Source organism: Piliocolobus tephrosceles, chromosome 16 (genome assembly GCF_002776525.5).
Source record: "Piliocolobus tephrosceles isolate RC106 chromosome 16, ASM277652v3, whole genome shotgun sequence".
Taxonomy (NCBI): domain Eukaryota; kingdom Metazoa; phylum Chordata; class Mammalia; order Primates; family Cercopithecidae; genus Piliocolobus; species Piliocolobus tephrosceles.
In genome coordinates, this window is record NC_045449.1 from 42,570,687 (window position 1) to 42,592,348 (window position 21,662).

General features: G+C 38.2%; 1 protein-coding gene across 3 annotated transcripts in view; it reads left to right on the forward strand.

Annotated features, from left to right (window-relative positions):
- Window positions 1-21,662, forward strand: part of CA10 (carbonic anhydrase 10) — a 550,279-nt gene that overhangs the window by 238,525 nt on the left and 290,092 nt on the right. For all 3 annotated transcript variants that reach the window (XM_023204534.2, XM_023204532.2, XM_023204535.2), the window contains exon 4: window positions 7,523-7,665. In XM_023204534.2, coding sequence (XP_023060302.1) covers window positions 7,523-7,665 — 143 coding nt within the window. The remainder of the gene's footprint in view (window positions 1-7,522; window positions 7,666-21,662) is intronic.

Genomic DNA, 21,662 nt, shown 5'->3' on the forward strand with positions numbered 1-21,662 from the left:
GCACAAATAAATAATCTGACAACTTCCAAAAGCTACATTAAAATCATTTTTATTTGGAGTTAAAAACCCTCTTGGATGACCCATATCGCTGCTCACTGCCTCCATTTGTCCAGACATTGAGAGCTATGGATTCAAGAAATAAATGCACATGGCTGATTGAAAGTATGGAATTAAGCAACTAATCCTCTGACCTAGACTCCCATCAGAGCGCCCTGTTCTGAAACCAGGCTGGGTTGGGCGGGCATCTGAAAGTTGCCTCCCTGTACCCTTCTGCCTGGATCCTTCACCCTCATCTGTCTCTGCCCTGAGAATGCCACAGTGTTGGAATCACAGTGTGGTTCATGCTGTTCCCCCTCCTCCCTCAACCCCTTATCTAATATTTTAAATCCTTATTATAGAGCCAACATTATGCTAGACCATTTATAAATACATTCTCACAATCTTCCTAACAACTCTGTGAAGTAGCTGTCATCCCCGATTTTACAGATAGAGAATGAAGCCACCTAGTAATTTAGCCACCTTCTTTTGGTTCTGTGGTAAGGACGTGGTACTAATGATCTTTCCCCCATAGAATAATAGCTGTATGGGAGAAATATTGGAGAAGTCAGAAGATGCAGTGGCTTAAATTTTCCCTGTATAATAGTTTGTATTCTGGTGATAATCCATCTTAGTTGTTAGGACTAGTATATCTCTGTTTGAGGAAATGCTTCAATGTTTTAACTAGTTACAATATTAAAAACACGTCCAAAGCAATAGGATTAAAACAATGCACTCTCTACTAGTAAAGCTTGCCTTAGCACTTGAGAAAAGGGCCGGGTCAGCTTGCTTCTTGGTCTGAATTAATTTAAGCCTTAATGTACACATACCTTTATTATAACACTTATCATATTTTGTTATAACTATTTGTTAGCTTGCCTATCTTCCCACCATACTGAGTGTCCTGAAGAGTGGGAACATTTTGATTTATCTTTCTATCCCTGGTTCATTAGATACAGTCCATTAATTTTTTAGATGAATGCACAAATTAATGATTATGGGTTAAATAGAATATATGCAATTCCTTAGAGGGTCCCAAGTGCCAGCCCTAGTTCTCAATGGGAGAAATTACCTTTAACAATGGGCAGCCCTAGTTAAGGACCCTCCATGTGCTATGAGTCAGAGGCCCTGCAATGGAGGAAGAATTCATCAGCAAAGGGGTTAACCTTAAGGCCAATTCCATCTATGAAATAAATCTGAAATCAGAAAGGGACCAAAAGCCTGCAGCAGTGGATATTTTAAACTTGCTCATTAATAATGGCTCAAAGTGGAGATTTATTACTGTTGAGAAGAGAGGAAGAGACAGTAAATCAGGATTGGTGAGGAAAAGAGCAAGGGAAAGATGTGAGTTCTTATTTAAAATGTATTCATATGCTTTATAACCCCAAAGTAGAGATTGCTATATCAAAGTGGAAGGCTTTATTTGTAGGACTGAATTCACTGTAGATATGTTTTATGCCAGTGTTCATTTTCCCAACTTTCATTTGCTTTTCCTTGACCGAAAAGTAGGGGACTTAGTTTATAGCTTGAAAATGAGAAAAGATTGCTTTAGCTGAGTGTCTTCATGAAAATATTCCTTGCTTCAAAGAATGGTTTGTAAAGCACTAGTTGGATCCTAGGAAAACACGATTTTATTGGCACATATTTTGAAGAGAATAATTTTTAAAACATTCAATTAGTTCTGCCTTTGAGATACAATTTAAACACACCCAAAGCAATAGGATTAAATTCATGTAAAAACCTATGTCCCCAGCTGTTGCTTGGGAACAAATTCTTTTCCCATTCAAACTACTCCAAGGATAGTTAAGCTTGCTGTTGGCTGTGTTCTACCTGAGGCAGATACCTGCCTTTAATTCAAAAATCAGACCATGGTACTTCCCTGCTAAACTCTCAGTGGCTTTCTATTAATTTGGAGTAAAATGCAAACTCCTTAGTGTGGCCTGCAGAGCCCTGAACCATCTGTTCCTGGTCTATCCAGCCAGCACCATCTCATTTCGCTCTTCTCCTCATCTGGTATATCAGGCTTAAGTCAACTGACTTCCTCTCAGTTCCTGAACAATCCAGCTCTTCTCTGCCAAGACTGCTCTCTTTTGCTCTGCCTTGGACATCCTTTCTCCTGCCTCTGTATAAAAGCAACTTTTCCAGTCCTTCCAGAGTCTACCAGCTGACCTTTCTAGAGAGACCTCCCTTGACCGTGCTACCTAGGTTTTCTCTCCCATACATGCTTTAAGCTATGATCCATTACCATCTTGTCTCCCACAACATGCTTACTAAAAACTTTACACAGATAGACATATAGAAACTTGTTTGTCTCCCATATTTCCCACTAGCCGGCAAGATTCATGAGAATAGGAACCATATCTCTCATTCATAATTGACTTCCCAGAACTGATGACAGTGCCTGACACATAGTAGGTCCTCAGTAAAGATTTGTTGCATCAACTTTCAGTGCCAATCCTAACGCCTGGCACATCAGAGGCTGTCAGTAAATGCTTTTGAATTGAATTTATCTTGTTGCCATAGGACTTAGCAAATTCACATAACCTGTGTAAATTAATTCCAAGTGCCTAACATCCTGCCTACAACAGCAAATTCTGCTGACTCAGGACAAATGAATAAGGAAGATGCCTAAAAGCTCAATCTACTTTGGAACGCCTTCTCTAGGACAAAGATGTCATCGAGGCCAGTTTTAACTCCCTTATTGGACTTGATTCCTCTGGTTCCTTGCTCTTCTGACCTATTTGTTTTTGGTGAAAACTTTGTTGTTTTTGTCTGGACATTGCCAAGGTGTGTTATTAAACAGCTGGAGCTTTTTTATTTCATGGGTCTGAACAAGCAGCTGAGAAGTTTTGCTTTGGCAGTTGAAATCACAGAGTCACTGAGCATCTTTCATAACTCACTGGACCCAGAGCCAAGAGAACGTTTGGGATTTGTAATTTATGATAAGAATGGCAGTAGTGCCATTGGGAAATATTTTGGCAAGATAACACATCGCTGTGATGCAGCAGTTAAGTTCCATGGTTTAGGCTGTGTGAAAATTAATTTGCAAAAATATTCAGGTCTGTTTTGTGTTCTAGTTTATATGTAAATTAGAAGATTGTACAACAAGGATGCCAGGGATGATGAAATTCAAACATCATCAGACTGGTTGTCCATTAATTAGAGTGATTCTTTATTTTGCTTTATTTACATTTTCTGTCAACAATAAATTGTATTGATCAAGTAAACAAAAGACACAGCATTAGCTAATAAGCCGTAATAATGGACGCTTTAAAAATAAAAGTTTAAAAATCTGATTTGGGAGGATAGCCATGGAAACTAAGAGAAAGAATTCAACAATATTTCTCTTAGCTTGGAAATAGAAGCAGTGCCTGCCACAGCATTATATAAGCCACTTTTACTCCTAAAGGTGACTTTTACTCCTAAAGGTGACAGCATTATATAAGCCACTTTTACTCCTGAAGGATAACACTATGAAGGGTAGTGAAGTATCAGAACCTTGGATATAACTGAGAGTTCTGTGCAAACCCACAGGGCGAGTTTCTCACTCTAAATACTGAAGCCTTCATTCATACACCCATTCTTGCTCTGCATGTAAAGTGAGCCATCTGACTCCTATGCCCCAATAGACACGGCCACTTCATGCCCTCCTGTTTTCACAGCCTTCATTCTAAACCATTTCCTGAGAATCTAGATTACACCACATTTGCAGACCTAGTCTGCAAATGTGGCACTTGAGTTCCCTGGACTAGCTTCAATACCTTAATTACTGTCCCAATACTTAACACTGCTTCTAACAGCAAAGACTTCTGATTTTTATCTGCACTAAAACCTTACCCGGTGCAGCTGACCCCAGAAACTATCCCTGGAGCAGCTCTTTGTGTGCAATCATCCCCATCAGGTCTCCTCAGAGGCCTGCAGATGGGACCCAAACACATCGCCTGAATTGAAGTATTTTCACACCCAGGCCATTCTGTGTAAATTACCCCATGGTTGTATGGCTACTTTAAAATCCTAAGTGTATTCAGAATAGTTGACTTTCAAAGCAGTTTGATTCCAGCCTTTGCACTTGAAATTTATTTTAACTAGAAAATTGGCACTAATGTTACTCTTGATTTACCAAACGATAAATGATGGCAAAAGTCTTACAGGGGTCTTGGCAACAATTAGCTGAAATTTCCTGCAATGTTCTGCTCATGTATACAGCCTGCTGGAGAAGAAGGGGTTTAGGGCAGCAGAGGCTCAGTAGCACTGGAAATCTTGAGTTCTGTTCTTTACTCTGTCCTTCCTCGCCTCTACCTAGCTGTGTGACCTAGAGTGGAGGACTTTATGCCTTACCTGTATGGCCTTAAATCCATGTAATGAATTTAAGTCAGACAAACTCTAAGGTGGCTTCTATTTCTGAAAAGCTGTTAATTCACAGCTGATTTAAAATCAGCAATCCAGGGGTAAATAAACTTAGATACTTGTTCAGGACTAGAGCCAATGAGAGACACAGCTGGGCAGGGGAGAGTGTTTCTCAGTTGTTCCTCGATTGGCTGAGCAGGTGATTAGCATCAGAGACACAGGCTTTGATCGTGAAGTGGGGATATAAAACCCTGAAACTGTTTGTCATAAATAATTCCATGCCCAATAAAAGAGAAGGCAGATGTTCGCATAAAGTTTTTGCTGTTTGTGTTTTTGTGGGGGTACTTTTTGGGCATGACGTTTATTAGTGAAGTACAGCAGCAGCTGCCCACCCATATTGCCACATAATAGCAGTCTTACAATCCATTTATGGGCTTGGAATTATTTTTGTTAATGCTTTTCATGGGAGTAGATGAAATGCAGTGTGCACCAGCTGTAACTACTTTAATCATGCAGCTGCCTTCTAGGGAGAGCCCTGCAAGCATCATAGATGTCTTCATTGTCAAAGAGGTTATTGTCTCACAGAGTTTTAAAGGTAAAGGGGTGCTGTATTACTTTTCTATTAGTGCTATAACAAATTATCACAACTACACAGCATAAAACAGCAGACATTTATCTTCTGTTTCTGGAGGTCAAAAGTATATATATATATGTATGTATATATATGCATATATATATTCTCAAGGGGTTAAACATCATGGTATCAGCAGGCCTGTATTCCTTACAGCAGGAGGCTCTAGGTGGAGAATCCATTGTCTTGCCTTTTCCAGCTTCTAGAGGCCACCTGCATTCCTTGTTTCATGTCCCCTTCCTGTATCTTCAAAGTCAGCAGAGTATTATCTTCTCTCCTGGCTGGTCTCTGTTTCCATCCATATATCTTTACTCTATATCTCTGACCCTCCTACCTTTCTCTTATAAGGACTTTTGTGATTACATTGGGCCTACCCAGATAATCCTAGATAATCTCTCCATCCCAAGACCCTTAACTTAATTACATCTGCAAAATACCCTTTACCATCTAAGAGAGCATATTCACAGGTCCTGAGTATTAGGATGTACACATCATTGGTGGGGGGCCATTATTCGGCCTACCACAGGAACCATGAAGAACGAGTCAGGTCCAAGGGACACATGACTTACCAAGGGCCACTCAGTTCACTTGTGGACGTGCCATGACTGTATCCCTGGCATGCTCACACTTGCCACTTGTGTGTGGGTTACTGAGAAAGACTGCTAGGAAGATGCCCTAATGAAGGTTTTATTTTCATAATTTGAGATGACTGAGGGATAAATAAGTACAAGATCAAGTCAGTGTTTTTTAAAAAGAGTAGTTTAGAAAAGACAAGTTTATATTTATAGTTAAGTGCATTCATAATGCAAGAACTTTCTTAAATATTGTAGTCTTTCTAGGACGTGGTACCTTCTAAAGGTGAAGTAGCTTGTAATGGTAACATTTTAAGCAATGATAGGAAATGACAGTGCTGAGGAAGCTCATGCACATGTGTCAATATTTCTCCTCTTCCTCCTCCTCCTCTTTCTCCCTCTGTAACTCAGGCCATTGCTACCATTTTGAAAGTCATTAATGACTGAAAAGCCAATTCAAACTCCTTAAACTAAAGGAAATGGTCTACCAGAGGCTTATGGGCATGGATGAAACCAAATTAGATACTTGTCATATTTTAAAATGAGACCCATCTTATTTTGATGTTGAAGTGTTTGTCTAGGCCAAGGAACTTATTTTTAGTTCTCCTCCCATGTCTGTTACAGTTGCCTATAACAAATAAGAGAGTCATAGAATTTGAGTATCTTTGGCAAGTGTCTGCCAAACTCCTCTTTTGCCTTGGTTTTCTCTATCTATGCTATAGGCAAGAATGATGGCTACTGTAAGTTAAATTTGAGTTTAATTAAACTTCCGTTTCTGAGAGGACAGATTCATTTAAGAAAGCTAATGTGATTGTTAGGCTCATCTTCTCCAGGAGTCACTCCCTGCCTCCCCTCTACCATGGCAGGGTTGGCTTCCCCTCATCCAGAGTCTCTTAACATACTCAACCTCACACTAGTGAACCTCCCCGGTGTGTTAGTTGTTCTTGCACTTACCTGCCTTCCTCGAGATTCAGCCTAACCCAGGGCATGATGCAAAATAGGAGTTCACTGTGTGTACTATGGGTGGATGAATGAATGGTCATATAATCTCAGGGGAATTTGAAGGACACATGGATCCAGAGACTCAATGGAAGTACTGAGAGGGGCAGAGAAAAGCTGAAAGTATAGTTTTGATCTTCACTGATATAAAATTAGTAGACTGGTTTCCCACCCTTGCCCTGAAAACTTTCTTAAATAGAAATAGAACTGGAAACTGCTACAGAAATTTATTCTAATAGATGTTTTAATGTGACACTGAAAATGAGTGGATGGTTTCCTTTGGGTATTTGTACTTAGCTCTCGATGTCATTTTTCTGCCTATCAAATGAACACCAATTCTTTATCTACAGGTACATTAGGTTGATGACACAGTGTTGAACTAAACAAAGATGAAGTCAAGTTGCTAAGCTTTTGTCTGACACTGATTAGAGAGTTTATAAAATAAGTCACTCCCTCAGTTTAGTCTTGACAACCCAAAGAAAATCTTTGTGTATACTGAATGACGCTTTCCTTGAAAAACTTCTAAATAGGGTAAGGTTGATTTTCACATCATGCTTGCCAGATAGGAAAAGCAGAGCATCAACTCAAGGGAATTGCTGAATATTTGTACTACCTCAGGCATATTGCAAAGATGATGTGACCTGAACAACGATGTTAGCATTAAAGTGGTAATGATGACTTCACTCAACACAGAAACTGCAGGATGAGTGGGCCTCAAACAAGAAAATCTGATGACAAGAGATCATGAAGGTGGGACTTAGAGAAGTGGACCAAGATTCAGGCCAGGAAAATACTGTAGCAACCCCCAAGTATCTCCATGGTGGGAAGATTTGGTGGTTCTCTTTCATTTTACCACTTTTGTACATAGCTTTGTTTGTTTATGTTGTTTCCCCAACCTGCTACTCAGCCTAATTCTACAATTTCTTTTTGTTTCTAGTTCCTTCTTTCTGGGGATTGGTGAACTCAGCTTGGAATCTTTGCTCTGTGGGGAAACGGCAGTCGCCAGTCAACATAGAGACCAGTCACATGATCTTCGACCCCTTTCTGACACCCCTTCGCATCAACACGGGGGGCAGGAAGGTAAGCCACCATATTGCTTCCATGGTTAACCTGAAGATGGGGCCATCTTGATTCTGAAGGCTGAGCCTCAAGGCTTCAGTCTCTGTGATAAGTTTGTCCTCCTACCTAGGAATACCACAGACTTCAGACCTGCCGCCATTAGAAAAATGTCTGCATTGTGCTTTTTCTCCCTAGTCAAACTTTTGTGCTTCTAATTACCCTGTACTTCCTGGAGGTTGCCTTATAAGTCTTATCAGACAACCTCGGTACCCCCATAAAGGACAGAAAGATAGTGGCCACCCCTGCCTGTCATGCTGGGAAAATCTTTTTTCTAAGAAACTGCTTTACTAGGCCTTCTTTTAACCTCAGTGAAGTGGGAAAACCAATTAACAAAAATAAAATCAGACGTTTATCATCTTGGGAGGAAAAAAAACAAAAATCACCTTAGATGATTTATATAAAAATCAATAATTAATCTTCCTAGGGGCATCTTGCTTGCTAAGAATCCTAGCTCCTGCACAGAAATGCTGAGCTGGGCTTTGTGATTCTCACACCTAAATCCCTCCTTCACTCTCCTCCCCCATAATGAGCTCCTCCTTAATTTGTGGAAGGGCACAGGTGCCCATTGGGTCTTCTCATCACTGGAATCTTAGCATTTCTCTTGCTGGTTCATGTCTACTTGGCTATCTTTTACTGTTGAGTACGTGTTAAAGGTAAAAAAGAAATGCACATGCAGAAAGTTGTGTTCAAAGGTAATTTAGCTGTTAAGAGAAATGGAAAATAATTTGTGTGCAAAAAATTGAGGTTAAAATTATTGACAACCTTTGTTAATACCAGCAGCTGATACTTTAGGGTTTGGGCTCATTGGGCTCTGTTCTCTCTTCCTTTGCACAGTCTGTTCAGTATAAATACCATGAAGTTTGTACGTTAATTTTTCCCCTTCTGATATATTGAAATATATTTTCTTGTACCATGTAACCGTCACAGACACACACATCCCTAATGGCTCATCCAAAAGCTGTAAGTGACTTTGACTCAGGTCACAAGTCAGGTTTTAAAAGACATTGCATGTGGCCAACACCATTTAGTTATGCAGTGTTTGTGTACTGTTTTAAATATGACTTGAGAATCACTTTTGTGGAAAGGTCATATATAGGTCATTTGGTTTATTCCTCCTATTCCATATAAAACTATGTTATCCTAATTATTCCATTTACAGTTTTATTTTTATAAATCCTGCAAGAAACTTGTCATGGCTTCTAAGTACATTTCTCTTTTAAAGGGTGAATTATTTATTTAAAGTCATGAACACGTGTGAGTTCGCTGGTCAGTATTTAAGAAGGAAACGTTGCAGTTATGAATAAATATTCAGTCATCCTTCCTTTCTTGGAGAGGGTGATGTAGGGGATAAGTGCATTCTAGGCAAAAGGAAAAGCGGGGAGGAAAAAGCCCAAAATTCAGAATGGGGTTTGGTGCCTGAGTTCCAGAATTCACCTGAAAGGTAGCCAGCAAGGCTGAACACAGAGAGCGAAGAGGGGCTTGCAAGGTGGTAGGCTGGAGAGGACAGCAGAAGGCAGGTCCTGAGGCAGTATTCAGGAGGCGAATCCTTTGCCTAAGAGTTATGGCAAGCATTTGAAGGGTTTTTAGATAAAGTATAGATTGGGATTGAGATGGAAAATGTGTCAAACTAACACAAACAATGGATGTATAATTTTTACTTTCCATCAGAATGTCTTAAAGGAAAAATGTTGATGTGAAAGAAACAAAAAAAAAGTCAACACAGCTGTTCCCTAAAATGTATTGGGAAAGAAGAGATTGGGAGATAGTCTAGTGGTAAAAATCACTAACATGTTATGATTTGGGTTTTTTTTTTTTTTAGAGTTTTTTTAAACAGATGATTTGGTATCTTTCCAATTCAGTAAAGTATACCTGATCCAAACCAATTTTCAGATGCATTGGAGTTTGGAATCTTGGCAACATTTACTTTTCACGATGTAAATATTTATATCTGGCACAATTTTTGTTGTCAGTGGTTTGAAGAGCTGAGAACTGTCTGATGGTTCCTTTTGCACTTGTGAAAGGTAGAAAATAAAATATAGTTGGTCGTGATAAACTAATTGGTAATGAAATGCCTTAATTTGATAGACAATAAGTAAATCGTGTTTGCATCACGTTTTTGAAGGTGATGTTTAATGAGTTGGAAACTTGTTTTGAAAGTGAGAATTCAAATCACTGTTCTGATTTTTGTTTTCCCTTAAAGAAAAACCCAACTTAATCGATCTGAAAATCACCTGTAAGACTGGGAAGTTTTGTAGAATTTGGGCAAGATGTCACATTTCGAAGTCTGAGCCCAGCTGGGTGTCAGTAGGTGAAATGCAGCCCAGTAACTATGTGTTTTGTGTTGCATTTCTATCCACAAGCATTATTCTTCCTGGTGTTCCAGTGTATCTTATGCACAAAACTGTGATGCAGCTCTCTGGAAGCCCCTGACTTGTGTCAGTATGTTTATTTTAATGTATTTGACCTGACATTGGGCTCAAATGAAGGAAAAAGGGCTTTTCTTACCATAGTTTAAGGCTAAAATTCAACCTCAGTACAAGAAAAACAAGGAATAATAGTTATTCCTTATTCTGCAGTAATCTTCTCATTCTATGCACTGTGATTTGAATGTAATAGAAAGTATTCATTTTTACTTAAAAATGAGACTTATTTCACCTTTTAGCCTCATGTGACAGGTTGCAGTCAAAATGTAGTTCAAACTGTGTTTCATGCAAAAAGTTATTTAAAATATTGTATATAATTACCTTCAGGCTATGTACATAAGACATAATGTATATAAAGCATACGTGAATTTTTTTGTTTCGACTTGGGTTCCATCCCCAATAAATCTCATTATATATATATATGAAAATATCCAAAATTAATAAAATTTGAAACACTTATGATCCCAAACACTTTGCATAATGGATATTAAATTTGTAATTGTATTTTTACAAATGGCACGCCCTTAAGGCTGGGTTGTATGTGAATATAAGACTCCTACCTTGGAACCAATCCCCAGCCTTTGACCCCATTAAATTTAATGTCCAATTGCTACATTGTTTGGAGCTAATTAATCCATTCTAGTTAAAGCTACTAAATTAACTCAAGAATCAAAAAGGAGGAGGATGGGGAGATAATTCTTTATAGTTTCAGGTTGTTTAAAGTCTCCATATATGAAGAAGTTTGATTATGATATAAATGATGTTTTACACTGAGTTAAGCCTCACTGACTGTTTTAAAGATCGAGATGCTTGTTAGCCATTGAACTTGTAAAATTTCACAAAAGTTTCACCTTTCATGTCTTTTTACTCAGACCAAAGTGAGTGTAAGCAGTGTGTTTGTGTTTTAATTTTAGTGTACTAGTCACATAAGTGAGAATCTTGGTAATTTGAAAATGAAATACAGGATGAGAAGGTTACCACAGAGTAAAATATGGATAACTTCAATCAATTATTTTGGAATATAGATATTTGCTTTGAGCATTTGATATAGGTGGGCATTGAAAGGTTGTGAGTTTAGCTTTCAGGAAGGAAATATGGCACATAGAAACCTATCGGCTGATCTAAATTACCTAAAAGGAGAAAAAACATATTAAAACTGAGACTAAAATCCACTCGCCGATTCTAGCATTTTAACCAAAAATTAGTCCTGCCAACTTTTCTCATCTTTTAACTCATTTAATAGAATAGACACCTCAGTAGTTAATGACATGACAGTTCCTTATTGTATGTGAAGTATAAAAGGTAGGATCTATCATATGTTAAGTATAAAAGGTAAAATCAAAACATACTTATCATATGTTAAGTATAAAAGGTAGGATCATATGTTAAGTATAAAAGGTAGGATCTGAGTATAAAAGGTAGTTAATGACATGACACTTCCTTATCATATGTAAAGTATAAAAGGTAGGATCTAAAAAAGAGACTGGGATGAAGGATAATATTGTTTTATTTTTTCTTTTCTAATGTTTCTAGATTTGCTAAAACAGACTTGCATTAATTTGGTAATCTGAAAAATACTTATGTTCTAACCTCTCTTTCCATTTCATTTCAAAATATATTTGGAATTGTTAAATGTGGTAGATAGAATAATGTCCCCTCCCAAAAATGTCCACATCTTAATCCACAGGACTTCTAAGTGTGTCACTTTACATAGCGGAGGGTATCCTGAAGATATGATTAAATAGAGAATTTTAAAACTGGAAGGTTACCCTGGACTATCCAGGAAAACCCCTTGTAATCACAGAGTCCTTAAAAGGAAAAGACAGAGGCAGGAGAGTCCGAATCAGAGAACAGAGACGTAAGGATGGAAGCAAAGGTCGGAGTGATGCAGGGCCACGAGCCACGGAGGCCTCTAGAAGCTGCAAAGCACAAAGAAACAGATTCTTCCTTGGAACTTCCAGAAGGAATACAGCCCTACTGACACCTTAATTTTAGCCCAGCAAAACTGATTTCAGATTTCTAACTCCCCAAATATAAGATAATAAATTTGAGTTAACTTGAGCCACTAATTATGGGGTAATTTGTTGCAGTACCAAAAAAAAAAAACTAAAATAATGGATGTGAACATAAAAATTGTACTGGTTTACTAACCACAAATCAACAAATTATTTTTAAAACATTTTGGCATTTTTGTAAAATTATAGTCAGAAACAGCCTTTTTCCTGTACAACGGGGAAATGATTAAAATGAATCTAATCACAGATTCAGAGCAGCTTAGATTTGTGACAGCACCTTTGGAAGCCAACTCCTGACACTTCCAGTCCAGTGCTGGAGTCGAAGTTCCTCTCCATCCTCAGTATCATCTCATTGTTTCTAGGAGTTCTAAACTACCGGTAGTTCTTCATGTGGGTGCTGTGTTTGGTCTCTGCTGCAGAATATTTGACAACCATTTTTTCTTTTACTATTTCAAAGTGGATGGTTCAGTGACATTGAGTACATTCAGGCTATTGTGCAGTCATCACAACTATGCATTTTTGTCACTTTTTTGTCATCCCAACTTGAAACTCTGTACCCAGTAAACAAGAATTCCCCATTTTCCATCCCCCTAGCCCCTGGTAACTTCTGTCCTATGTTCTGTTTCTATGAATTTGCCGGCTCTAAGTACCTCATAGATGTAGAATTACGTAATATTTATCTTTTTAATGTCTGGCTTATTTCACTGAGGATAATGTTTTCAAGGTCCATCCATGTTGGAGCATGTATCAGAGTTTAATTCAATTTTAAGGCTCAATAATACTCCATTGTATGTATATACCACATTTTGTCTCTTCTTCTGCCGATAGACATTTGGGTTGCATCCAGCTTTTGATTTTTGTGAATAATGCTGCAATGAAAATTGGTATACAATGAACTGTTTGAGTCCCCTGCTTCCAGTTTTTCTGGGTGTATAGCAAGGAGTGGACTTACTGGGTCACATCTATGTTTAACTTTTTGAGGATTGTCACGCTTTTTTCCACAGTGGCTATACAATTTTACATTCCCATCAGCAATACACAAGTATTCCAATCTTTCCATATCCTCACAGAAACATGGTGGGGTTTTTTTTTTTTTTTTTGGTTATTTATTTTGAAATAGCCATCCTAATGGTTGTGAAGCGATCTCTCATTATGATTTTGATTTACATTTCCCTAATGAATTGACAGACTTTCACAGACATCCAGTACAAGTTTTTGGAATACAACCAGTTCCTGATACAGAGTGTAGAAGATCTTGAAACCTCTAGGGAGGAGACAGGTGGTAGAAATAATTGACCTTAGCCTAATGGCACAGTCAGGAATATAAGAAGTCAAAAGAAGCAGAGTACAGTGGCTTGCACCTGCAATCCCAGCTACTCAACAGGCTAAAGCGAGAGGATCACTTGAAGCCAGGAGTTCAAGACCAGGCTGAACAACATAACAACAAAAGAGAGATAGAGAAAGAGAGAGAAACAAAAAAGAGAAGAAACTGACCATCAGCAGACTGTGGACCTACATAGGTTATCTCAAAGAAGCAAGTTTTCCCCCATATGTTCAGGTTTCTTGTTTGAAATTTTGCCCAGTAGAGGCTAAAACTACTGTTGTCGCCAACTTCCTTTTGATTTCTGGATACCTAGGGCTTATATCAGGGAGAGTCTCAGCAGGAGGCATGGAACATGGTGAGTCATGAGGATCCCTCATAGAGGGATCATTTGTAACCACCCCAGATCTGGAAGGGGTGAGGAGAGGGAGTGAGGACCAGAACCTGGAGACCAAATGAACCAACCATGGAGAGGAACACCTGACCTTCAGTGAGGGAAGCAACCAGCTCAGGGCAGCCCCTAAGGATGGAGCTGGGGAACAAGGCCCTGACTGTACTCCTTTCCTCCCCTCTTATGGAAAGAAGGCAGAAGCCAAAGGCCCTTACTGAATCAGTCCATGCAAGCCAGCCTCCAAGCCCCTAGGCAAGGTAAAGATGGATCCAAATGGACAATCGGACGACATCCAACTCAAAGCTATAGGTGTATCTACATGGAAGTTTCCATATTTCCCATGAAATAAATATAAGCTAATAAAACTCATAATTGCTTATAAATCAGGTATAAATGCTTCAGCCTGGCATTCGCAGCCCTTGTAATACAGCACCAATTCTCCTTTCCAGAGACATTTACATTATACTTTGTACACACCTTTTATTCCCAGCGAGAGTGTAAACTTTAAAAAACAAACAAATAAAAAGCCTGAATGCATCTCACCTTTTCCTAGGATCTGTGCTTTGGCCACAATATACCCTTCACCCCACTTGCCTAAGAAGTCCCAACTCCTGCTTTTAACCTCTGTGGCTCCAATACTATCTCTTTCATTAAATTCCTCTTGATCTCTTTAGCTAACTGTGAAATCTCTCTTTATTTGGCTTCTTAAGCACCTTACTTATATTTATTTTAGGATCTGAACCTTGCCTGTATTATTAATATTGCTTTCGTTGTAAGGAATAGTAAGACAAATATACTATAGATATTAGCCCTCAGATTAAGAGCTCCTTATGATAAATATGCTTTTGTATTTTCATTTTATATCCTTGGGGTCATCCATGACAGTGCTAGCTGATTTGAATTGAACCAAGAGCACTCTTGCTTACCAAGAAATGTGTTTAGGTGGAATTCACCAAAAGTTGCTATGATACAAGTTAGGGGGAATGTAAGAAGGCCCATGATGAAAAATAACCTTGCTATCCAAAGAATCTGTTATTAAAACTAATTTTCAGTTATGTTTTTGTGACCATTAAAATAAGTTGAAATAATAAGAAATGTGAATTGGCTCAGTATTTAAAATCTTATCACTTCTCTATTTTAAAATTTTCCTGTGAACCTGATTGCAAAATTTAGTTGACTTTATTTAATCATTGCTATTCACAGCATGTCCACATTGCTACGTTCTGAAACTTTTTATGTTTGAGGCTTTAATGTTCCTTCAAAAAATTTACGATATATTTGGGAGAAAATATAGATACACAGAAGTTAAATGGCAGTAACTGATTTAAATAACTATTTGAGATAATAATGGAATCGATGTTAAGAAATGATTAATTAGCAAATCAATCATCTTGGCATTAATATTTTAATGAGAGTAAGAAGTTGGGTTGGTCAAACAAGACTTTATGGAAGTGGTAGGATATGAGCTAGCATGAAAAGGGAGGTAGAAAGAAATGTAACTTACAGGAGGATCTTAAATGTCAGATGATCTTACTACATATGCAGAAGGTGGAAAGAAAAGAAAAAGGTAGATTGATTTCATCATCTAAATGTGTTACCATGGTGCTGATTTTTATTGGATAGCTGATGTTAAATTTTCCTGGATAAGTGCCTTACCCATTTAGAACTCACTAGCTGTCTTTAAGCACCAAAGGTCTTTTTACACTGAAACTCTGATATGAAAACGGTATATATAATTGTATGTATATTTGTGGGATAGAGCAGATCTTTAAGAGCTGCTGAAGAAGTGGATGCAATTCTTACTCATCTGTATTTTGTGGTTAGACAAATTCCTTTATTGGCATATCAATTATATCCTTTCCAGGAGAAAGTGATAGGGGTCTGTTTATTTAAATTTAATTCTAACCAACAAGGAAAGGCTTAGTGATGTGGAAAGGACAGAACTCTAGGAAAAAAAGTAGGTGTATTATCTTAGAAACAATGATAGCAGGGTAAAAAAAAAAAAAAAAAAAAAAAATCTAGGCTAGGCATTGTCCGACATGGATATGAAAACTTCAAAAGGCAGATTTTTTAAATATCATGATTAAAATTGATGTGATCTCATTGCCTCATGGAAGATGGCTCTAGTGGATTGGGAAGCTCTTAAAAATAAGATTATGGTAATATAATTACAAATGATAGTACCAAAAAAGGAACTGGTAGGGGCTAGAGATATCGATGTGGCTGCACGGGGAATTTTATGAGAAATAATATTGTTAAATGGCATGTAAGAGATATAGGAGAAAGGGCTTACAGCCAAGGAGGACCAGAAGATAAATCATTTGTAAATGGTTTCACAGAGAATAAAGCCCAGAACAAGTTGAAGTTTCCAGAAAATGAGGAGAACTTTAAAAACTTGTGGTTAGAGGAAAGTAGGATAAACAAGACAATGTATACCTCCATTTGGGAGAGAATACATGGCCATGGATGACCAGATGTGAGAACTGAGTTTGAATTTTAGATTGCCACTGTCTAGTCAGCACTATCGTGGATAAATGTGAGAAAGTACTGGCTGGTTCAAAATGAACCAAGCTTATCTCTGATTGCTAAACAAAGGGTTTATTTGGCTTACTTCTCTAAGCTTCAGTTTCCTCATTTGTAAAAGGAGCATTCACCATTCTACCTTCCTCGCAGGGTGGTGGTGGAGAGAATTATATGAAAAAATGCACTTATTAGATAGGTTATAATGCAGGTTATCAAGCCAGTGACTGGCAGAGAAGAACATGTTGTTAGCTACCATCACGGGTGTTTTTGTTGTCAGCAAGAAAACATAACTCCCAGTTGAATTTGTCAAAGAAACTAATGTTTGCATTAGAATTCATAGCATATGTACCAAGAGGTGAAGTGATTTCAACTCTTTGGAAGACAGAAGAAGAATTCAGAGCCACCTCGCTAGTACCCCAAACCCAAAAGGCATAAAGATAAAACTTTCCTCCCAAACATATATTTACATAAAATGTCACAGATTCAGGCTGGGCAACATATTCTGTAAGAACACTACATGTGAAAAAGTAAAGGAAGTTAATGGATAATCTGCTCAGTTGAGTAAATAGCACAGGGACAATACCAAGAGATGAATTCAGCCTAATTACACAATACATGAGATTCTACATCCATGAAAACTGAGACCATTGTCATACAATACCCTTCACTGAGAAGACAGTATCTGGAATGTTAGCATCAGTTCCCCTAGTGCCGACAGTAAGATTAACTAATAGAAAAGACATTGACACAGTAAAGTACAGAAGAAGAGGAAGAAAGTAATGAAAAATGAAAATGTTTTATATTCAGTTTTCTCTTTCTATGCAACTATTGGAAAGGAAAATATTTTAAGAAGTCATTGCAGCTGACTTTTAAATGTACCTTTTCTGTGCAGGCTCAGACATAGAACTAGCTCTGCTGTTTGAAAGTAGCTGTGGCCAGACTTCAATTCAAAATAGGAATTCAAGCTATGTGAAAATTGAACAACCTTCTGTTTCATTGAGACCCGTGGCACAAAAAGAGTTCTGATGGGCACTGAGGGGTACTTGAAATTGTAGAACACAATGAAGCATCAGATAAGAGCTTTTGACTTGACCTGCGAGTCCCCTTCCAACTTTGATGTACTTTGATTCTGTATGAGCAGTGGTTAGATGGGATGTGTAGAATATATTTGCTTGCAGCCACCCTGGAATGAGGATTTAACTAGGATGTAAATCCTCCTAAAGGAAAGCACCCTATAAAGCACTAGCATTGGAAGAAACTTGCATTGCTTCTCAACCACTATCAAAATTATTCCTGAAAGTTTTGGATACAGGCCCTCTCCTTTGGTATATTGTACTCTGAGTAGCTGGAATGAAGGATTCAGAGCAAAATGAATGTTATAAAAGAGGACTTTGATTACAGATTTTAAAAATGAGACCAAGGTAATTGTGTTTGTACTCAGAGCAGAGCTTTCTGCAGAGAGTGAAAGATTTCAGTGCGTAGCAGTGAAAAGTGATGAAAGATAAGCAAAATGTGAAAGACTATGATGCTGTATTTTAAGTTGGGAAATGGATTCAGCACAGAGTCATTCTGTTGTGGGTATCAGGTTCTCATGCACCACTGCTGAGCTTAGATCTTGGCTGAGGACTGCCGCTCACTGTCTTGGCGGTTCCTTGTAATGTTTACCTCTTGACATCATCCAGAAAATCAATGCAGAGTCATTAAGCAAATCTCCCAAGGAAACACCTGCTTGTTGGCTTTAGTATTTCATAAGTCTCTCTAATTCACTCTCATTCTTTACTCCTCCGATGAGTATTAGAAAGGACTTTGCTCTTCTTTCTTGCATCATGTTCCTTTATTTCTCTATACTTCTTCTCAATTTTTTCTCCATTTGTCATATCTTTTACTCTCTTAGCCTTTTCTTTTCTCTCTAGTCTTTATCTCCAACCTCCTCTCTCCCTTTCATCATTTCCCTGTGTCTCTTTCCCTGTCCTTTCATTTCCTCCCTCTTTTCTCCTGGTTCTGTGTACATATGACCAAGGAACCTGTGCCTTCTCTTTTCTGTATGAGTGAAATTGGTTCTCCATTTTCATAGAACACTTTAAACATGGAGAGATTGACTGTTGTACAGTTTTAGTGACAGTACTTAAATGAGAGAAAATTCAAGTTACCCCAGAACTGAGTATAATTTTTATTAAAAATTATGGAAGGACTAACCTGAGATGTTTAATTAATTTATAGGCAGATAAGTTCCTAGAAGAGAGAATGTTCTCCAGGAATCTCGTGAGTTCAATATCCATCACTTCATACCACTTTAGTTTTCTGGTTACATAATCCCACAGATAAAACTAACAGGCATTTGGCTAGGAGCGGTGGCTCACGCCTGTAATCCCAGCACTTTAGGAGGCCAAGGCAGGCAGATCATGAGGTCAGGAGTTCACGACCAGCCTGGCCAATATGGTGAAACCCCGTCTCTACTAAAAAAAAACAAAACAAAACTTAGCCAGGCATGGTGGTGCACACCTGTAGTCCCAGCTACTCAGGAGGCTGAGGCAGGAGAATCGCTTGAACCAGGGAGGCGGAGGTTGCAGTGAGCAGAGATTGTGCCACTGCATTCCAGCCTGGGTGACAAAGTGAGACTCCATCTCAAAAACAAACAAACAAACAAACAAAACAACTAACAGGCATTTTACAAAACAACCAGCCTCTTAAACATAGGCAACAAAATGTGTTATTCACATAATACTGCTTGCAGCCCAGCTCTCTTACCATCCATCTAAACATGGAAGAGAAAAGAAAAAAAAATGACCTAATTTTTACAGACTTCTTTCCAGCTAACTTCACCTGTGAAGCAGCCTAAGACAAATGGTTTTATGTTAGTTAAAAAGATAAGACTTGTAGATCTCCTGGACAGTGAAAGAAACAGCCACACACACCCAAGATAAGCTTTTGATGCTGATCTTAAAAAGCTGGTATCAGTTGTACATTCTCTCCAAGAAGGCTCTAAAATTGGTTGATCTACTCCTTGTAAGCCTGACCATTTGAATGAACTCACAAAGTTGTTCTATGTAAACCTCAGACACTTTTAATCCTATTAAAGGAATATTATTTCCTATAAACCAGGTATCTTTGGTTGGAAAATAAAAATAAAAATAAATAATAATGTATCCACTAACTCAGAAAAGAAATATAGTAGATTCTGTTTGAAAGGCTTAAGAAAATGCTCATTTTCTTCTAAGCTTGGTTTCTGAAACAACTAAATTGAAACTGAAAAACTGGAATAAATAATGCAATTTGAGTGGTCTATGCAGCGTAAACAGTTGAACATCTGAGCAGCTCTTAGACTTAATTTTTCTGATGAAGATTTAATATCATATAGATACAACTTTATTAATGTTGCATGAAAGATTAAGAATAGCTAAAATAATCTCTTTCCAGTATCTCATATTTTTAATGTTTTAAAAAGTTAGATGTTTTAGTTCCTTACTCTGTAGTATACTAGGGCCAAGATCCAAACTGCAAATAATGTTAAAATAAGCCATTCAGCCTAATATCTGTTTTTCTCATAGAGCAAACCCAGTGTCTATTCATTAAGGCAAGAGTTTTATTTTGTTAATGTTATCTTTGCCCACCTAATGTTCTGAACAGATTAGTGTTCTGTTTCTAGTCAGATCTTCATCAGGTGTGACACTTGATATGATATTAGTCCATCCTGGCCCTTAGCTCTGAAACATGCATGTTCTAACCCACATGAAACATTTACATACAATATAAGATGAAGGTACATGATTTCATTTTTACCAATGGGTGAAAATGTATATACCCACACAGTTTGGTATGTTATATCTAATAGAAACCTATCAAACTAGCAGCATCTCACCTGCCTAAAAATATTTTCTGCCACCTTCATATCAAGGATATTTTTCACCTCTCATCTAAGGAGCAGAGATTTTTCTCAATTTGCATTTTCCTCTGAAATATTCAGAAACTATTTTTTTTTAAGTTAAGGAAAAGTCACTCTTGCTTCCCTTTAAGCCAAGTAGCTATTTTCACTATTCTCAATATAAGCAAAATGCATTACTTGCACTATGATGAAGAAAATGAATACACATTATGCTTAGTATGCTGCTATTTAATGCATCGTTGCTAGGTAGGTTTGAATACAGAAATCAATTCAGAGTTTGTTGACTCTCACGTCATTTATTCTGAGCTTGTCAAATTCAAATAGAATAAGATTTTCACAAAATTATCTGTTCAAAATAAGGGTTGTGTCACCCTTCCAGAGTCTGATGCTCTCTAAGCATAGGTTTAGAGCTTGAGATGAGGATTCTTAAGCAAATAATTTTCTGAAGAAGATTCTCAGGTGAAAGCTGCAAGGGAATGGGGGAAGTAGGCCTGGGGAGAAGTTCAGCAAAGATAACAGTTTAACTGGAGTCCAACCATAGCCTGATCCCATGGTAACATAGTTTGGACATTGTACCCGCCAAATCTCATGATGAATTGTTATCCCCAGTATTGAAGGTAGGGCCTGGCAGGAGGTAATTGGACCATGGGGGTGGATTTCTCGTGAATAGTTGAGCACTATCCTCTTGGTGCTGTCCTTGTGAGTGAGTTCATATTAGATCTGGTTGTTTAAAAACGTGTGGCATCTTCCTTGCTGGCTCTTGTTTCTGCTTTTGCCATTTGACTTGCCTGCTGACACTTTTTCTGCCATGAGTAAAAACTCCCTGAGGCTTCCCCAGAAGCTAGGCAGATGCCAGTGCCATGCTTGTACAGCCTACAGAACTCTAAGCCACTTAAACCTCTTTTCATTATAAATTACCCAGCCTTGGCTATTTCTGTATAACGATGCAAGAACAGCTTAACATACACAGGGACCTCCTAAGCATGAATAACACCAAAGTGCTTTCATCCTGCCATGCACTCCTAGGGCTTAGGGAGGCCCCTTCGGTACCTTCTAAAAGGCACATCTCGTCCCTGGTATTCCCAGGTAAGGTGTCTCCTGTACAGTGGTGTCCTTAAGGAGTTGGCTTATCCTGCCTTTCAGAGCCCATCGTGTGTATCTATTCCCACCTCCACATTGGGTACTATCAAGGTGATGACTTGAAATCTACCATGGTAGGGGTGTTAACATTACAGAAATCTGCAAATGCTACATAGAAGCTCCCCCTTTTTTTTTCTGGAGAGCAGGATGATAGAGATTTATCAGCACATCACTGTTCTTCTAGGTCAAGGGCAGTTCCCAGAAGAAAGGTGAGTTGATTGCAGCCAAAATTAATAGAAGCTGGGGGACATGTCCAGTGGCC